This window comes from Dasypus novemcinctus, chromosome 10 (genome assembly GCF_030445035.2).
Source record: "Dasypus novemcinctus isolate mDasNov1 chromosome 10, mDasNov1.1.hap2, whole genome shotgun sequence".
Lineage (NCBI taxonomy): Eukaryota > Metazoa > Chordata > Mammalia > Cingulata > Dasypodidae > Dasypus > Dasypus novemcinctus.
Window position 1 is genome coordinate 15452951 of NC_080682.1, and position 20399 is coordinate 15473349.

A 20399-nucleotide genomic window follows, 5' to 3' on the forward strand; every position below is an offset into this window, starting at 1 on the left:
ATACAGAAAGGAGCCAAAGCTTCACACAACACATTAGAGCTTTACATATTTCTGTTATGACACCTGCATCTCTGCCCTTACCTGCCTCCTTCGTCCCTACTCAAGGAATGTTGCTCTCGATCTTCTATTTTCTCTATTCATTGCTACATTCTGCCTTATTAGAGTATATATCCTCAACACAGAGATTTGGGAGGAGCAGTAGAGAGCTAGAAACAAAACACGACAAATTGTTGGAGTGACTTTTATTCCTCCCTGACTCTTTTGATTCATGAGTCCTTAGAAAGCCTTCAGAGAAGACTTCTTCCCAGCTGACTTACTGAACACTTATAATATACAAGAGAGGAGGTGGAAAATGTTCACAGGATAGAAAAGTTGGTCCACTACATATTAAGTTGTAAATGAATTAGTGATCATAATTGAAACACTATCATTTATAACTTTATGATACAGTTTAAATGTGAATTATTCTGCCACTCCTAGAAAGTTCTGATATAGTATTAATATTTGATATGTTGTCATTTTAAGGACAAATCCTTTGTGTATTCTTCATGCTCTTCATTTGCTGTTGAATGAATAAGGTACAGTTGAGAATATAGGGGTAAGAGCCTATATTATTTTTCAGTAATTTGGCGTCATAGTTGGAGGAAGTATGGTATTAGGGTAGACCCTTCATGTTATTTATAATCTTCAGATTCCTGGCCATCTTTTGGACAATATGAGGTAGAAGGTGAATTCAGATCTTTGTCTGAACTTGAGAAAGTTGAAAGGGTTAGTTGCATATCTTGTTCTGACGTTAAACTGGACAAATTGCTGAAATGTGTGTCTTTTACTGAGTCTTGGCAGAAGGAAGAGGGAAAATTTATGTTTTCTGATTGCAGGTCTGTTGGTTTTTGGTTTCTAGATTCCCTGTCCCTTGGTGCGACATCTTTAGTTTGATTGCTATCTACTTGCATATCTTCTTTTTGTGTAACTCCAGATTGAAGGTTTTGTTGGTGCTCATCTTGATTCTGGTGGTCTTGAAACGGAACATCTTGTATTTGCCAATCTAGGGTATGCCGGGCTATGGCATGCTGGGTTTGGGCCTCTTGATACAGAGCTTTCTGCTTTAGGGCTTCTTTCTCTAGATTTTGGGCTTGCCAAGTTTGGGATTCCCAATATAAGGGATGTTGTACTTCAAATTTCCATTCTTGTGGCTTCCAATCTTTTTCTCTCCAGCCTTGGGTTCTCCAGTCTTGGGATTGCCAGCCTTGATATTGCTGGATTTGGGGTTTCCAATCTGGGGGTTGCTGCATTGGAATTTTCTTCTCTTCAGGTTTATGTTCTTTGACTTGCCAATCTTGGGATTGTCCCTTTGGGGGTTTCTGTTTTTGGGCTTGTTGGTCTTCAGATTGCTGATCTTGGACTTGTTGCATTGGGGATTTCTTCTCAGCTTTTTGACCTTTATCTTGCCCATTTTGGGGTTGTTGCTTTGGAGATTGCTTCTCTTGGGCCTGCTTAGCCTGTTTGTCTTCAGCTTGCTGATGTGGGTGTTGCTGATCTTGAGTTTGCTTATCAATAGCTTCCCAATTTGGATATTGCTTCTTTGGGGATCCCCCGTCTTTGCTCTGCTGGTCTAGGAATTTCTGCTTTGGGGATGGCTGGCCCTGGCTTTGCTCATCTGTTGGTCTCTGCTTTGAGGATTGCAAGCATTTGATTAGGGAAAGCCACTTTGGGGATTTCCTAGCTTGCAGATTCTCTTCAAATTTCCATTCTTTGGTCAGTGACATGACTTCTGATTCAATGTCTTGAAATAATAGGTCCTTAACATTCTCATCTTGAAGTTGACTGTCTTGGGGTTGAAGACCTGAGGACTGCTGTAATAAACTAAGGGACTGAGAAATATGGGATGTTGGGGCTTCAGATAGCATATCTTTTGTTGGCATGTCTTGAGATGGCATGTCTTGTGATGACATATTTTGGGGTGGCAAGTCTTGCAGTGTCAACTTTTGTGTTTTAGAGATATGGGACTCTATGGAATGGGATTTTGAGTCTTCAAACTGCAAGTCTTGGGGTTGTAGAACTTGATTTGGCAGGACATCTGATGACAGCTCTTGGGATGTTAAATCTTGAACTTTTTGCATAAGGGACTCTGTAGAATGGGATGGAAATACTTGTAATGGCAAGTCTTGGGCCTGTGACAACTGGGCTTGAATTTTTGATGTCTGTGCCATAGCAAATTGTTGCTGTTCATCCTCTACTTGTTCAACTAAATTGTCCTGCTGAATGTTCATTGTATTGTCTGAGGGCTTTATCTGTAATGTGGAAGGCAGAGATTCCAGTTCAATTTCTTCCTGTGGAAATTCTAAAGACGGTGGGAGATTTTCCTGGTGTCCATCTAGCAAAGATGTTAGAGAAGATGTGTAATAACTTTCCTTGCTTCTCCAGTGCAGGTGTCGTGTGGGTTGGGAGGCTAAAGAACTTGCTGAGACTCTTAATTTGAAGAAAGCATACCCTCCAAAGAAAGCAGTGTGTATGTGTGGACTTGTATCTTCACTGGAAGACTCTTCTTGAAGCTCAAATTGTAACTGGGCATTTGCTTCTGGGGCATGTAGTTCATTATTTTGAGTAACATCCGAAGGTAAGAAAAACACAATCTGTAAAACCAAGGGGAAGGGAATAATTAATAAGCCAAAGTCATCTTTGATGTTCTTTTCTTTTTGTATTCCCAAATTATTTTCCCTCTCTGCCTCAAGACAATAGATTAGAAATATCATCTAGTTGAGGGGTCAGAAAACAAATACCATCCTATCTTTACTAACACACTCAATTTATTTTAGAAAGTCATCACTCATCTCAAATATTCAATAGCAAAAATTTGACTAAGATTGTTTGAAATATTCCTTGCATTCTTAATATTATGAAGCATCTAAGACATTTTCTTCTCCACTCAATATTGTTATAATCAGTTTTAATCTATAATTATCTACTAAGCACCTACAAGATAAACTAAATACTGTATCAAAGATAATTAGATGTGGGTCTTGTCTCGAAGGTACATACAATATAGGTCAGCAAATACTGTTACAGAAATAGGTACAAAGTGCTCTGTGTGAATGTAGAAGATGACCTAATTCTGAGAGAGCTAGGAAATACTTCACAGAAGAGGAGACATTTGAACCATGTCATGATGGACAAGTAGGAGATTCTTGGGCAGAATAAGATAAGATGAAATATGGTAGGAGTCAAAATACAGGTAGAATAAACAGTGGAAACAGTGGATGCAGAATCACAAGGTCAAGATACAGGTGGTGATGACAAATGGTAAGCAGTTAGATATGGTTAGATGGTTTGCTAGGCTAGGAACTTGGGGCTTTCATTTATAGACAAGAAAGATCTATTGGAGTTTTTAAAGCAGTTAAATGACAGGATCAGATACAACCCTTAGTCAATGCCTTCATTCTCACCCATGTTTTGTTTTATTGTGTGCTTTTTGAAGGGGGATGTTATTACATCCAAGCCCATTTATTTTTGGCAAACTGCATCCTTTCCAAGGTCACTTATGGGGTAAGAATAGACTGCTTGCTCTATTTGTTGAAGTGATTGGAACTCTGAGTGATTAAATGACTTAATGGCTACCTGGTTAGTTGATGGCAGGTCTAGATGAAAAACTATATATTTTCTTACACTGTCATTCCCTACCCTCCTAATGTGTTTCCTGCATCTTTATTTTATCCCCATTGAAGGGCTATATACATGAGAGTAAGTGGTACTTTAAGGGAAATTTCTATATTTTTATTCATCTCTAAACTTCTGTTTCATTTAGATTGTAATTCATTTATTATGAGAGGCTGTTTGGAGGCATGCATTATACTGTCTCTAAGTTTATTCAGGCTCTAAAAGGCTACGATTTCAGGTTTCTTCAAGCATAATGATAATTGAATGCTTACCTGGTTTTAGGCAAGTTTCCAAAGTCATCTCAGGTAATTTTTATAACATCCTCATGGGACAATTGTCCTTATTTTACAGATGAGGGAAGAGAGATTCAAGAAGTTAAGTAACTTGACCAGTGTTATGGAGCTATTAAGTTGTAAAGCCAGGATCCAGACACTGCAGTTGAATCCTTGATCCTGTGTTTTCTCTCTAATCTATGCTTCCTTATAATAATCACTCAGTCACACCTTACTCCAGGATTATTACGACTCAAGGCCATATGAAACAGTGCTTTAAAAGACAGCAAGCAGGAGAATCTCATCCATCAACCATGTGGGATCTAAGCCTTCTTTCGATACAGAGGTGGAGTGGACATCACCATCCCAGGGTCCACAGGATGGATGAATAAAATATGGACTAGAGTGGATTTACTGGTATTCTACTATAGAACTATTGTGACTAGTAAATGGAAGAAATTGTAGCATTGATGTGGACAAAGTGGACATGGTAGTTGCTGGGAGAGGAAAGAGATGTGATGTGGGGGCATTTTGGGGACTTGGAGTTGTCCTAAATTATATTGCAGGGACAGATGCTGGACATTATATATCCTGCCATAACCCACTGAATGGACTGGGGGAGAGTGTAAACTATAATGTAAACTATAATCCATGCAGTTCAGCAGTGCTCCAAAATGTATTCACCAAATGCAATGAATGTCTCCCAATGATGAAAGAGGTTGTTGATGTCGGAGGAGTCGGGTAGGGTGGGTGTGGGTATATGGGAACCCCTCATGTTTTTTAATGTAATATTTTTTGTGATCTGTGTATCTTCAAAAAATACAATAAAAAATAAATAAATACAGTGGTTGGCACAGGAGAGTTTCTCAATAAATATTAGGGGTCCATTTTCCCTTTCCTCTTCTTGAAGACAGGGTCTGTATTATATAGCATCTTTGAATTCCTTACTGGAAAACTTAACATACTAAACATGTCAGCTTTCCCCTAATTGATATATAGGTTTAACACAATTTCAATCACAATCACAGCAAGATTTTTGTAGAAATTGATTCTAAAATTTGTATGGAAATCCTTAAAACCTACAAAAACAAAACACTTTTTAAAGAGAAAAACAAAGTCAGAGGATTTACATTGCCTGATTTCAAGAATTACTCTAAAGCTGGAGAAATTTAGATAGACTAGAATTGGTGGGAGGATAAACAGAACAATGGAACAAAATAAAGTTTCCGAACATGACCTATAATTAACCATTTAATTGATTTTCTGCAAAGATGCTATGGTAGCTTGAATTATGTATCTCAATTTAGACGTGTTCTTAATTTTAATCTGTGTCTCTGCGGGTATGAACCTTCTGTAAATTGGAAATTTTGAAGATGCTATTTTCAGTTTAGGTATGATTCAGCTGAATGAGATTGGGTCTTAACCCAGATTACTGGAGTCCTTTCTAAGAAGAAATTCAGGCATAGAAAAGAATGCCACAGGGAGATGCCAGAAGTCAGCATGAACCTGGAAGAAAAAGAAGACATTGCCTGCCATGTGACAGGAAAGCCAAGGAACTAAGGATTGGTCCCAGGCAGAACACTACTGCCAAGAGGAAGCACACCTTGTAGCCTATGAAATTGTGAGCCAATAAATTCCTGTTGTTAAGCCAATTCACTGTATGGATTTGTCACAGAAGCCTGGAAACTAAAACAGTTGCCAAGGTAATGGGAGAAAGCATTGCACTTCAACAAACAGTACTGGGACAACTAGATATCTCCATTGGAGAGCATGAACTTGTAATGTACCTAACATTATTAATTCAACATATATCATAGAGCTAAACCTATAAAACTACTCTAGAAGAAAATACAGGAACAGATCTTTATAATCTTGTGGTATGCAAACTTTTGTTAGGATCAAACATGAGAGAAAAAAATTAATAAATTATACTCCATCAAAATTTAAAATCTCTGCTTCTTTCACAGACACTATTAAGACAATAAAACGGTAAGCCCACAGATGGGAAAAATATTAGCAACATACATATCTGTAAAAGAACTTTTATTAACAATCAGTTAGGCTCTTATAACTCAATGATTAAACAATTCAGTAGAAATGGCTAAATATTTGAACAGACACATCTCAAAAGAAGGTGTACAAATGAACAATAAAATCATATTTTCATCATCATTTGTCACCAGGGAAATGCAAATTAAAACCACATGAGATACCACTATGCATACACTAGAATGACTAAATTATTAATATGGCAGACAATTCCAAGTGTACATATAATATGGAGCAACTGTACCTCTCATACATTGCTGATGAGAATGCAAAAGGGTACAACCACTTTGGAGATTTATTTGGCAGTTTTTTGCCTTATACTTATCAAATAACCTAGCAATCAAATCCCAAATACTGCATTCCAAGAGAAATGAAAACATATATCCATATAAAAATCTGAACTCAAGTGTTCATAGCAACTTTATACAATGGATGCTACTTAGCAATTAACATGAATACAATAGCATGTATATCTCAAAAATCATATATCAAAATATCTCAAAAATATATTGCTGAGTGAGTGAAGCCAGACACAGATGAGTAAGTACTTAGGATTTCATGTCTACAAAATTCTACAGGTAAAATTAGTTTATGGTGATGAAAGGTATTGACTACAGAGGGATTAGCAAAAGCTTTTGTGGGTGATGGGAATGTACCATATCTTGATTGAGATTGTGGCTAAACAGGTATTTACAATTTGTCAAAACCCACTAGACTGAGCACTTAAAATGTGTGCATTTTTTATTGTTTGTAAATTACACTTCAGTAGAATTGATAGAAGAAAGAAAAAAATACAACACCTAGCACAAGGCCTGGAAATTGTATTTGAGATTTAGAGAGCAGACTCACACTCAGTCAGATCCTGATGCTATGTAGTATTGGAACGTTTATTTAACCTCTCTGTGACTTAGTTCGTATGTAAAATAAGGATGTTATAGTAGGTTTTTTAACATCAAGTGAGTTCTTCCTTAGGGATTAGAACAGTGGTGGTCATAGTAAGCATTCAGTAGATGTTAGCTATAACTATTCATTATTAGAAATAGTGTTAGTATCACAGTTAATATTTCTCTCTCCTTCCTCTCTGGTGAGATATTGTTTCATAAGCCCTGATAACTCAAGTCAAAGTTCCCAATGTATCAGTCACTTGGGTTCCCAGTAAATCTGGTCTTTCATATATTTTGGCAGGGAGATAATGAATTATGTCTGAATAGAAAGACTGTGGATAGCCAATAGGGCAAGAAGCTTCAATCTTAAGTAGGTCCTCCCTCACCTTACTAAATCTAAAAATTTCAGTGCAGCATCTGAGCATGCTGCTCTGCCCATGTATAGACTAGAAATCAATGTGTTCTCATATGTACATTGAACGCACCTCATTTGACTTTGTCCAGCACTTGTTTCTAAAGGATAGGATGGTCACAGAGATGCTGAACTCTACTATACTGATGATCAGTAAAACTGACAAAATTCCCTGCAAATAAAGATAAATAAATGGCATTTGGCATGAAAGCTTATATAATTTTAAAGATAAAAGACAGTGACCCTGATACTCTATAACCAAGTATGTGATCAATAAAAGACAGTGGGCTCTGAAACAGTAAAATTTATAATGATGTTCTTGGCCCAATTAGTACAGGATTTTGTCCCTTATATTGTTTTCTGGCTTTCCTTAGTAGCCCTTTATAAGTCTGCAATTTTGGAATTTATTTCAGAACCTATGAAAATGTCTTGAGGCCCATTCAGTGGATGATTATGAGGATTCATTAATATCACATATTCAGTAACAGAGAGCTCTTTTCACTTTTGTTCTTCTTGAAGGAGACAGTTTCCCAAGATTCTACTTCATCCGCATCCAAATAGCCTCAAATCTCTTTAAAATTCTAAGATCCAAGCCTTCAAGATACAGCTACCACACCAGGAAGCCAAGAGTGCCTACAACTGAAAGCAGGAGGTTTGCATCCATCATCCATATGGAATCTAAGCTCCCTCTTGATGTAGAGGGGGAGTGGGCATAACCATTCCAAGGTCCACAGGATGGAGGAATAGAATATGGATTAGAGTGGACTTACTGATATTCTATTCATGAAATATTGTGATTAGTAATCGAAGAAAATGTGGCATTGGTGTGAAGAAAGTGGCCATTGTGGCTGCTGGGGGTAGGGAGTGGGAGGAAGAGATGAGATGTGGGGGCGTTTTCGGGACTTGGAGTTGTCCTGGGCGGTGCTGCAGGGACAGTTACGGACATTGTATGTCCTCCCATGGCCCACTGGGTGGACTGTGGGAGAGTGTGGGCTATGATGTGGACCACTGACCATGAGGTACAGCGGTGCTCAGAGAAGTATTCACCAAATGCAATGAATGTCTCATGATGATGGAGGAGATTGTTGTTATGGGGGGAGGAGTGGGGTGAAGGAGGTGGGGGGTATATGGGGACCTCATATTTTTTAATGTAATATTAAAAAAAATAAATAAATAAATAAAAAAAGATATAGCTGGTAGAAGGGGAATGAAACCCCAGGATTTGTTTGTTGAAACTAAAAGGAAAGACCTACTGGAATCATTGACATGCTTAAAAATAATGTCATTTGTTACTTATTAATAAATAAGCACTTAAAATTACAGTTTTATGTTCTGGTATAGAATATTTTTCATTTTCTTTAATCCATAAAACTACTGCATTTATCTAAAAATGATTTATGTCCTGAAATTATTAAAATACTTCCTTAAGTGGTTCCAACACTTTCTCCCACTGTAATTGGTTTTTAATGTTAATTGATTAGACATTTTAGTTAATTCTGTTTTTCATTAATACTGAAGAGATAAAATTTAATCCAATCCCTGTCAATAGTGATAGCAAGAGCTAAAACCTATTGACTTAAAAAAAAATTTTTAAAGAAGCTTTAGATTACATAAATGTAATCTACATCCTTCATTACTGTGGTTCATTTATTACAATTGATAAATACATTTAAGCTCTGCTACTTGACTCTTCACACCATGCCAGGTTCTGTCCCAATTTAAGTAATCCTCACAACAACCCAAAGAGACAGCCATTCTTATTGTCTTCATTTTCCAGATGAGGGAAACTGAGGCTCTGAGAGGACAAAATATTAGGCCAAACTCACGGGCTTAGAAGTGTTAGAGCCAGGAGTCAAATCCAGACCATATGGCTCCTGAATCATTTTCACCATCATGATAAAAATACTGCTTTGCAAATGTCAGTTCAAATGATGACATGGCCTAAATTTTTCGAATCGAAGGTGATGCTTTCATTTCATTATAAACACAGATTCATGGTGCAAAATAAGACCACTTACCATAAAAAGTGTTCTGCCTAGAACACATATTCCTACAGTGGTAGGTGTCTGGCAGTTCTCGTGCTCATCTTTATAGCTGATAATTGTGAGAATAATTCCAGCTACTGCGGCCAAAGAACTTATAATATTCATGCACAGAACACATCGCCCCTGGAAAATAAACATAAATAAGTTAAAATAAATTTGAAGGAAATTCTTGCTTCCTTTCTCTTTCCAGATATTTCTCAGAATCCCAAATGATCAAAGTCAAAAGAAACACCAAGTTTTAGAATGGACCAGGAAATCAAGAAAGAACATGTAGATAAGGGGTGCTCTATGATTAATGCTAAAGAAAATGTACATCCTACCTTGATACTCTATCTTGCATAGTCTGGAAACAGAATGTTATGACAGAAAATAGGTGGACTTTGAAATCAGACTTGATTTTGAGTTCTAACTTCACTAGGACATTATGATGTTGTCTAATCTGGAATTGCAATTTCTGTCTTTAAAAATGAGAGTAATGGCACCTAACTTTAGGGTAGCATCCTTTTTATTTCATCTATATCATAAATATTCAGCTCACTTCAATTATGTGTCAGGAGATGAATTGACACAAAGTCCATTGTCCTCCTTTGTGGAGACACAAAAGTGAACAAGAGGATGGAGTTTTGCCTTCAGGAGGCTTATATTCCCTAAGGGGAGTCAATAACCAAACACATCACTACTCTATTTACAGATGAAATCAAATTTTTAACCTGGTGTTTGAATGTTTCCTTTCTTGAGCTCAGTGTCCCAATGTGAAAGTTATAAAAATTTCATATGGTCCCATTCAATATTACCAGAAAAACACAGTATAGCTTAAATATTGACACTGTTCTGTATCTTATAATGTTAGAAAAATTCATTGTAACCCTTGCTCAAATGTCAGAAGGCAGGCAGAGCTACAGATTTAACATTAACCCCTAGGGAAGATTATTTGCACAAATCCAGTCTTCAAAAATAAGACTTAAAATGAATAAAAGATGGTAAACTCTGCCATAAATTAAAATATGGATCATTTTTAAAAATAATTCTATGCAAACTTTTCTTTAGTTTTCTCTCTGTTAGCCATAAGTTTGGAGAATCATAACCAATCATTTTGGAGAGAATACCCTTTTGCTGCATTATCTCTTTTCTTACTTTTAGTTTTGTTTATTGAAATTATTGAAAATAAACCACGCTGTATCCTGGTGCTAAAAAAAATAGTATAGCTAAGCACTTCCCTACTCAGTATCTTTAGTCCTGTCCACCCTTATCTGTATCTTCACATCTGTCCTTATCTATGCCTTCACATCCTTACCACAGCCCCATCCTTATCATACCAGGGCTACCTGACCCCAGGAGCCATGCACATGTTAAGATTAACTAAGAAAGCACAAACTAATTTTTATGGACCCTTCATAGAAATGTCACCCTACCTATTAGCTTTCTTTGTTTCAACCAGTATAATGGCTGTGAGAAAAACCCTTAACAGAAATTGAGATTGTACATATTTAGTCTTCCACCGACAAATAAAGCCACTTTTCCTTCCTAGCTTGGCCAAGGGCCATCCCGGCTACTCTTCAGTTCCATTCCCTTTATTCACATGCACACATACATATATTTATTCTATATCTTTATATCTACATTATCATCTATATACCTCTACCTTAACTATATAATCATCAATATCTATTCCTATATCTGTATCTCTCTCTCTGAATTCCTTCAAAGGAAGAGAACTTCTTGTTCATCTCTTCATAACCACTCCTAATACACTATTGCTTTCCTAAATGTAAAACTAACTGAAACTTCATGTCTCAATTCAGTGACTATTTGTTATGCAGCTATTGATTGTGGTGGGAAATGTAATGATGTGTTGGCAGAGCCTGTCCTGTTCTGGAGCCACCGGTGTTATGCAGCAGGAAGCAGATATATAACTAGGCCTTATTTTGGGCCCCAAATGCAGGTCTTTTCTGCAAAAAGGCATTTTGGCAGAACACACACAGGACCATGCAGCTTTGCCATCTCTCTCAAGTCTCTGTCCTTTATCTCTCCAGACTCTTTTGATGGCATCAGAGCAATTTTGTGCAGTAAAGTCTCTAGATAAGTAATCCTTTGTGTGCATCATGCTTTATGGTGCACTGAGAACATATCTGGGATCCTCATACAAGTTTTGCGATGTTGGGAGGGCACTTGTTATCCCCACTTTACAGATGGGAGAGGTTTGGGCGTTAAGAGAATAATGACGATTGTGCAGCTGGTGGAAGAACTGTGACTGAGGTCCAGGTCTCTGAAGCCTGGCCCAGGGTTGCTGCCACTGTGCCATCCTGCTTGCCTCTACCTGCATGAGTCTCAGTGAGGGGTTAAGGTCTGCCTTCATCTTAGCATAGTCCTCAGTGCTGCAGGCAGTGAATACAGAGAGGAGCACAGCATGTGGGGCTTCATCTGCCTTGTCTGCATTTATTTCCACAGGCAGAAAGAGAAGAGGATATTCCTCCCTCCTCCTCTCCCCTCTCCCCTCCCCCCCCATAGCTTCCCTATGGCTTGTAGCTGTCCTCTAAGGAAACTGGCAGAGGGCCATGAGGACAGAGTTAAAATGGTTTTGAGAAGAGGACTACATATCCAGGGCCTAAAAAGAGATCAGAGACTGGTGGTCAAGCCCTCCCAGCTGGACAAGACCTGTCTATTCAACGAATGGTGCTGGGAGAATTGGATAACCATATCTTAAAGAAAGAAAGGAGACCCCTATCTCACACCTTATACAAAAATTAACTCAAAATGGATCAAGGACCTAAATATAAAAGAAAACCATAAAACTCCTAGAAGAAAATGTAGGAAACCATCTTCAAGATCTTGTAATAGGTGGTATTTTCTAAACCTTACATCGAAAGCACAAGCAACAAAAGAAAAAATAGATAAATGAGATCTTGTCAAAATTAAACACTTTTGCACCTCAAAGGACTTTGTCAAAATGGTGAAAAGGCAGTCAATTCAATGGGAGAAAATAATTGGCAATCACATATCTGATAAGGGTTTAATATCCATGGTATACAAAGATCATACAACTCAACAATAAAAAGACAAACTACCCAATTAAAAAATGGTAACAGATTTGAAACGACAATTTTCTAAAGATGAAATACAAATGGCAAAGAAACACGTGAAAAAATGTTCAACATCACTCACAGTTAGGGAAATGCAAATCAAAACTGCAATGAGATATCATTTCATACCTATTAGACTGGGCACTATTAAAAAGTCAGAAAACTGTAAATGTTGCAGAGGATGTGGAGAGAGAGGAATGCTTATTTATTGTGGGTGGATTGTACAGCCACTGTGGAGGACTATTTGGCACTTCCTAAGTGTGAAGCTATCTCCTGTTAATTCTGTTTCCCTAAAGAACCCTGCCTACTACACTAAGAAAGTTGAATATAGACTTGTCATGTGACCCAGCAATATTATAACTAGATATATACCCAGAAGAACTCTGAGCAGAGAAACGAATAGGCATCTGCACACCAATCTTCATAGCAGCATTATTCATGATAGCCAAAAGTTGAAAACAACCCATGTGTCCATCAACTGATGAATGGATAAACAAATTGTGGTGTATACAAATGATGGAATATTATGCAGTGGTAAGAAGAAATGAAGTCGGGAAGCATATGACAACATGGATGAACCTGAAGGTCATTATGTTGAGTGAAGCAAGTTAGACACAAAAGGACACATACTGTGTGATTGCACTACAATGACCTAAGTATTTTGTGTAAACTTATGGAGTTAATAATTAATATAGGTCACCAGAAAATAGGAGGTGGGTAGAGAATGGAAAGCTGAGAGTTAATCTGTGCAGAATTAGTATAAAGGTTGTTGTAAATCTTTGGAAATGAATAGAAATGGTGAAAGCATATCACGGTGTTTGTAACTAGAAGCACTATTGTATGGATATGAGTATGGCAGTGGTTGAAAGGGTAAGTCTAAGGTCATGTATATTACTAGAAGAAAAGCTAAAAACTGTAACATGGAACTATATATGATAGTAAAACCTCATGTAAAACACAAATATGGGTGATATTGCATATATGATACTGTTTTTACAAAATATAAATACAAATATACTAGAGAGAAGGAAAAAGAATAGCAGCTATGTACAGCAGGGGAAGCTTAGAGAGAATGAGAAGTGATGAGTTTTGGTTGTTTGTATTTGTTTATTATAATTATTGGAATAATGAAAGTGCTCTAAGAATGATTGAAATAATGAATGCACAAATATGTGATTCAATGGAATATCATGGACTGTATACTTTGCATTGTAGGATGTTTAGCAGTATACCTGTACTATACCCACTAGATGACAATGAGTCAATCTCCATCTATCTAGCTGTCTGTCTGTCTCTATCTCTGTATCTTCAGACATTCTCAAATATCCCATGGGAGGCAAAATCACCCCTGATTCAGCAGCACTAAGTTAGATATATAGAATGTTTTCAATAAGCAACTTTCCTGGTGTATTTGGCCAGGAAAATGGAAACCAGGGGAAGGTAGTAGGACTAAGGAGATGGTGACATTGACAGGAATTGCTTGAACTGCAGCTATGAGGTATACAAATTTTGCTGGGGGATCCATAATTGCTAAAGGCTTTATACACATATAAGATGATAGACAGCAAGTAGAAGACTTAAAATTACATAGATGTCACAAATGTGACTTACCAAACACGTTTGTGATTTCTTCTCCTTGGTTCCTGTGAGATATCCTGTAAGAATAAACTGTCAGGAAGAGAAAAGGTATAAGTTAGCAGGCAATGTAGTGACCACCTTACCATATAGTTTCCTTTGAATTCACAAACCTGAATTCTGCCTGAGCATTAGAAAGGAAGGAGAGTAAGAATAAATACATGCCTGGCACTGGATGGGGGCTCTCTGCTAGGGTCGGCTGGAGAGGCAGATTTCTCTTTCAGGTCTTGAACATACCACCCTGGTGTTTGGCCCTGCTGACCTTCAGAAAGACAAGGGTGCCTGGGCTCTGGGCCTGGCAGTCAGGGTGCGTCTATGTACTGTCTGCTCTGAGCAGGCTGAGGGAGGCTTTCTCAGAGCAGTGCCCTCGGAAGGCTGAGGTGGGGGTTGGAATCTGGTGTCATTAACAAGAGTATAAAAAGGCTAGTACCACCCTGGGGAAATGGGAGCTCTGCCTTCCAAAGTGGAGCCACCTCTCTTTCCTGATGTTCTGGGGTTGGGAAACTGTCCTATGGGAAATGGTTTTAGACCTTGGGGACCTCTGAGTTTTGGCTTCTTAGGACCTCAAGGTGACAATGCAGACAGCTGAAAGCTGCCTGTGCTTTCTGCATCTACTTCACTCGCTTCATCAGGTCACCATCATCTACCAGTTCTTCCTCCAAGTCGCTCTCAAAGTTGCCCATCTCTTTTCATTCCCACTGCTGCCCTGCTAGTCTGGGGTATCATTTCCTCTCCTTCCTCTGCATTATCACAGCCTGCTCCCAATTCATTCACCCAGGTGTGCTCTTATCCTTGAATTCATTTCTTGCTCAGAAAACAGAATGACATTTAAAAAGTAACAAGTCTTTCATTATTATTACCCTCTTTAAAATTCCAGTGGTTTTCCCTTACTCTCATATTAAAGTCATTCTTCATATGACCATAAAGTCTGGCATGATGCAGTTTTCCCACCTAAAGTTTTGGCCTCATTCTATGGCACTGCCATAGACTCATTGGTCTTCTTTCAGTTGCTTGCTCCCATGACAATCTTTTGCTCATGCTCTGCCTTCTGGCATGCTTTCTTTCTGCTTCATTCAGCAAATACCTATGCATAAAACATTCCCTTGACCTCCAGGGCAGGTGAGTTCCCCAGTAAGCCCTACACATGGCACCTGAAACCCCTATCTTAATGCAATTAGCCTACTTACTATAATAACATATCTAAAGTTATTTTTACTTTTTCATAGTAAATTGCCTCCCCATTAAATGGCAAATCCTCTCAGAGCAATCCATCACTTCTCTCAGAGAGGGTCTTATTTACCAGAATTCCTACTACACTACTCAAGGCATAGTATTTGCTAAGTCAATATCTGTACAATGAGGAGCAGAAGTGTGAAAAAGCATCATGTTAGAACTCATTATAATTCATATATGCTGATCACATAGAGTCACTTAGGGGAAATTCTGTTATGAAATGGAGGAAGCCAGGAGTTGGTATATTTGAATTTCTATAGTGGGGCATGTGTATTTTAAAAATCACATTCAGTATTATCATCCATTTGGTTATTGATTGATAGATTCATTCATTCATGCATACTGTGTCAAGCACAATTCTTGGCTCTGATAATACCTCAGCAACTAAGACAATATACTTGCCTTCCTGGGAGCATGCATTCTATTAGTGGAAGCTCTAAGAAGTCTACCCTTAAATATTATTGCATAAGATAAGAAACCAACACTGTGGGGACTGAATGGAAGTAGAACTGCACTAGGAATTATATTTGTGGCTCTAATATTACCTGGATGAGTGACACTCTTAACATTATCTCTGGGGTGAAGTAGTAGATGGAACAACAGTATTCTTAAAATTCTCCTTAAGCTATGATAGTCTGTAATTCTGACTGCTAGCTGGATATTCTTAAGTCCTTTAATTTCTCTTAAACTCAGTTTCCTTATTTGCAAAGGGGACATTAGGATATTTGCCCGGATTGATAGTGGGAAGCAAAAGACTTCCTACACACCAAGATCTCTGAAAACTTTTAAGCATTGTGTACCTAGATTGTCCACAGTGATTCTATGCCTAAATGGAGTGGTCTCTTTTGCCATGGAGGGGGTAGACTTTTTGGCCTCCTGAGGGAACCATATTCATATAATTCATTAACCCAGAACTTAAGTCATTTTGAACCAGTCCTTATAGCAACTTCTCAAAAGCTCCTAATTGACAATACTCACAATAAATGCTCCCCAGAATGGATATCCTGTGAAGAAAACGAGGGGGAAGAGGTAGAAGAATTTGGCGTAATTAAATGCAAATATAGCTCCAATGCCCGCGATGATCAGAGCAAGCAGAATCTGGACAGTCTGTGAGGAGAGAAAAGGTACATGAGATCACAAGAGGCCAGCCTTGCCGCGCTGCCCCCAGTCCCTCAGGCATGTACTTTCATGCCCCTATGCAACGTTTCACCCCTTTCCTCGCATCAGAATACCTTTCGCAACAGCTCTCAGATGGAGGCGGCTCTTCAAGACCCCTTCCCTCCCCCACTCCCGATTGTGCTTGCTTGGGCCCTTCAGGTTCAATCCTTCACTCTTCAGCTCTTGCTATTCACTAAACTCCTTGGTATTACCAAATTATTTACACTGTATCAGAGATAGATTTGAGTACACGTCTGACTCTACACTGAGACTGTAAGTGTCTGGAGGACAGCAGCTACACACGATTCACTTTTACTTTTCCCTTGGCAACACCAGCACCCTAGTATTATTCCCCCATTCCTGCCACCCACACTCCATTTGTACACATTCAATATTAGCTTGTAGAATGGAGGATCAGCACAATTCTCTAAAAATTTATGAAGTTCACTGACAGAGTAGGGAAGCTGGGGTGAGGCTGTCTCATCTCATCTTCATCCAAGGGCCTGACCAGCCATCTCGGTAACCCAGTGGCTTTATCAACATGCCAGAAGTCTCTGTGGAGACAAGCACCACAGCAGCCAAGTGGTGTGAGGGGCAGGCAGTGGATCTTCTCAGGGCAAAACTTCTTCTCTAGTACTCTAAGTTTTTTTTCCAGGCTAAACCTCTCAGTACCACAGCACAAGCAGGGATGTACTGGTATACTGAGGCTGAACATGTGTACACCATTCTCCCCAGCAGGTGCTTTTACAAGGTATGGAGTTTTTGTGTGTCTCTCTTGTGACTCACTCTGGAAGTTTTCAAAGAACTTTCAGTGCCTGCATTAGCACAAAAGGGGGCGTTGATTTCTCCTCTAAGGTGGTCTTAGCTCCAAGGGAAGCACTGACTCACCTCAATGAGATATTTAGAGAAATCACACCAATTTTCTGCTTATGTTCTGCTAGGATTCAGTCTGTACTAACTCCTCCCAGCATAACCCTGGGATCTCCCCAGGGCTTGGGGAGGTATTAGTTAGCATTAAGTATATGATTTTGCAAAGTTAAATAAGCCCTTAGAAGCATTTCTAAAACATGAGGTAAAGTGTGTATTGTAAACAGAACTTCTACTACTTTGTCAAAATCTAAGGAAATACTAATCTTAGACTACATGTTGGTTTTCCTGCTATTTATCTAATTCCTTGTACAAGCAAATGCCTTATAAATATTTATGATTAGTCACAAAGGATACTTAGCACGTGAACGGTGAGGGGCAAAAATGGAAATCAACTCTCTCCTCATACACAATGGTTTCTCTTCAGACACACATGGAAAAAATAAGTCCTCACTCCATTACCACCGAAGAGACCACAGGTTGGAGAGGACTTACTGCCAAGACTTTGGACTCTCCTTTCAGGAAATCCAGCAGAGTGATTTGAGGTCTGTAGGGAAACGCAGTTAATACAGTTTCCTGAGGTTGTATAGTGACCACCTGGGTCCCTCCTTCGAGCTGGGTTGGTGACTCCATCATTCAATGGGAAAATTCTCTTAAGACAATGAGGAGGTGAACATCGTAGCCAAAATCATGGTCTGCCTCTCCATCAGTGTCACATGGAGTCCTCAGCAGTGAGTCCTTAGCAATTACTCTGCTAGGAATTGGAACCACAGAATCATGATTATTGAGTCATAGAATCTTAGAATTCTAGAGGATCCCCAGACCCCTTTCTTCCTGGTGAAGGATCCAGTTATCCGGAAGAGTTACCCTCTTGTCAACTTGTTTATCGGTGTTACACAGAGAAACAAATCTCAATACCTAATGTGGATGAGATTAAAAATGGAAACTTTTTCAATATCCACTATGTTCCAGACATTTTGTTTGTTTGCTTCTTTTAACATGAATTCACATTTAATTTTTTAACAATTTTAACTTGCTGAAACAGATACAGAAATGTTAAGTTGCCCAAGGTCACATTCTAAGGGACAGGTGCAGGAGTCAAAACTCCATTTGTCTGTCTCAAAAATCTGTATCATTTATATTCAACCAGGTTTCTACCTTCTTTTAAAAGGAGTTTCCCACTGATGAATTATCTCACTAATCATTTAACCATATTCCTTTCTAGTATAAAAAGTCTATAGTTAAAAATGTGTAAGACCAGTTGGAGTTGGCTGCTTTAATAGAGGATGTTTTAACTTTAATAAAGAAAAAATAATTTTGTTTAAGATCTTCATGGTTAAATTATACAAAGACTGATTAAAACAACTTGGTAGAGACAATGTAAAATGCTTTTTGGAATTTTGATTTTCACATTAATTCTTTATATTCCTATATTTGTTATAATTTTAGTTATTAAATCATAAAGGCAACTTGTTTCACAAAGCCAATATATAAAAAACTTATCTTGAATATTTTAGCAGGGTCTCACAATTTTGACACTATTAACATTTTGGGCACAATAATGCTTTGTTGTGGGGAGTTGTCCTGTGCATTGTAGGACACGTAGCAGCATCCCTGGCCTCTGTCCATGAAATGCCAGGAGCACAGCATATCCTCAGTTGAGACAACCACAGCCTGTTTCCAGACATTGCCAAATATGGGGGCGGTAGATAAAATCACTCCAGGTTGAGAACCACTGAGGTGTAGAAATAATCACAGAATGCCTCCTCCATTCAGATTTTCCTGATAGTATACCTCTTTTTATTTCACACCCAGACTTCTCAGAAGGTAAGTATTTCTCAATACAACATTTCTGCCAAGATTTGTTCAGGTAAATTTTATGTATCTAAGATGCAATACAATATTTTAAACAAAACAAAGTGTGGGACAGGTTGACATTTAGATTCTAAACAAAACTGGTTAGAAAGGTTTGGAAAAGTAAGCTGAGTGACAACAAAAGGGAAATTCATCCTGGTCAGCATTGAGTTTGAGGCCACATAATACATACAAAGTACTGGTATGCTACCAACGATTGTGATTGAATGGTGACTGAGGAATTACAATATTATCATTTTTCAACCTAACATGTTAGTTTATTACTTGTATATGGGAATTTTACTGCTTTTTATTTCTATTTTAGGAAATCAGATGTGAGTTTGGGTTAAAATCCTTTTATTTGAAATGTTTATTTGAAATGTTAAAATCCTTTTATTTGAAATGATGGAAAAGAACCATCTTCATGCATAATTCCTGAATTTTAGGAACAAACTGCTAATGTTAAGTGGGAGAAGCTTATAATTCCATTTAGATATATCCTAATGCACCTCATTTTATCTTTTCAACTAGATTATAGTTTTCAGCCTCTGTCTTTTTCTCCTGCTTTCAACTTCCAAGCTTCTAAAAAATGGAGCCTCTACTGACTCAGTTAGATCAGTCCAGAAGGCAGAAGCCACAGAGAGGTGAAATGGCAGTGTTCTTGTGGACCTGTGCCTTATGCAGAATGATACCCTTTGAGTGGAAATGGTATTTCCTCTTCTTTCAACTTACAGTAGCCAACCCTTCCTCCAATTTGACTACTGAGATTGAGCACTTAGTATGTGCCAACATGGCAGGTATTACCATGTCATCTTCCCAACAACCCTGGAAGGTAGGTACTATTATCATCCCCATTTTAAAGATGAAGAAACCAAGGCCACAGTTACTGCTGGAAAGTAGGCCATTACATTTGTGGTTATTAGTTGCATAACAACAGGAAATTAATACAAGATTAGAGCATGGAATCTGTAATGGCTTAAAACAACACATGTTTTTTATCTCAGAGTTTCTGTGGGCCAGGAATCGAGATATAGTTTAGCAGGGTCCACTGCTTAGGGTCTCCAAAGGCCACAATAAAGGTGTTAACTGGACTGAATTCTCATCTGGAACCTTGACTGGGGAAGAACCCACTTCCAAGCACATTAGGGTTGTTGGCAGAATTTATTTCCTGGTGGCTGTATGACTAAGGACCAAGGTTTTTGCTTCTTGGAGGCTGGAGGCTGCTTTCAGATCCTAGAGCTGTCCTCAGTTCTTTG

At 38.3% G+C, this 20399-nt stretch overlaps 1 protein-coding gene across 2 annotated transcripts; it reads right to left on the reverse strand.

Moving 5' to 3' along the window:
* Window positions 1–225: 225 nt before the first annotated feature.
* Window positions 226–18022, reverse strand: MS4A14 (membrane spanning 4-domains A14). Of its 2 annotated transcripts, XM_004477969.3 has the most exons (6): window positions 17785–18022; window positions 16243–16371; window positions 14008–14064; window positions 9290–9439; window positions 7345–7443; window positions 226–2633 (listed from the first exon to the last, which is right to left on the reverse strand). In XM_004477969.3, the coding sequence occupies exons 1-6, from the start codon at window positions 17923–17925 to the stop codon at window positions 675–677; spliced, it is 2535 nt and encodes an 844-aa protein (XP_004478026.2). In that variant the 5' UTR covers window positions 17926–18022; the 3' UTR covers window positions 226–674. The 2 variants fall into 2 exon arrangements, with proteins under 2 accessions (XP_004478026.2, XP_058162356.1); XM_058306373.1 differs by lacking the exon at window positions 7345–7443.
* Window positions 18023–20399: the final 2377 nt, after the last annotated feature.

What these genes read in the sequence shown, in the direction of transcription:
- MS4A14 (XM_004477969.3), bottom strand. Translation starts at nt 17,925, where the DNA reads ATGATGGAGTCACCAACCCAGCTCGAAGGAGGGACCCAGGTGGTCACT. An exon ending in CATTCTGGGGAGCATTTATT is followed by an intron (nt 14,065 to 16,242) that starts GTGAGTATTGTC and finishes TCTTCCTGACAG; the next exon opens with TTTATTCTTACAGGATATCT. An exon ending in AGAAATCACAAACGTGTTTG is followed by an intron (nt 9,440 to 14,007) that starts GTAAGTCACATT and finishes TTTATTTTCCAG; the next exon opens with GGGCGATGTGTTCTGTGCAT.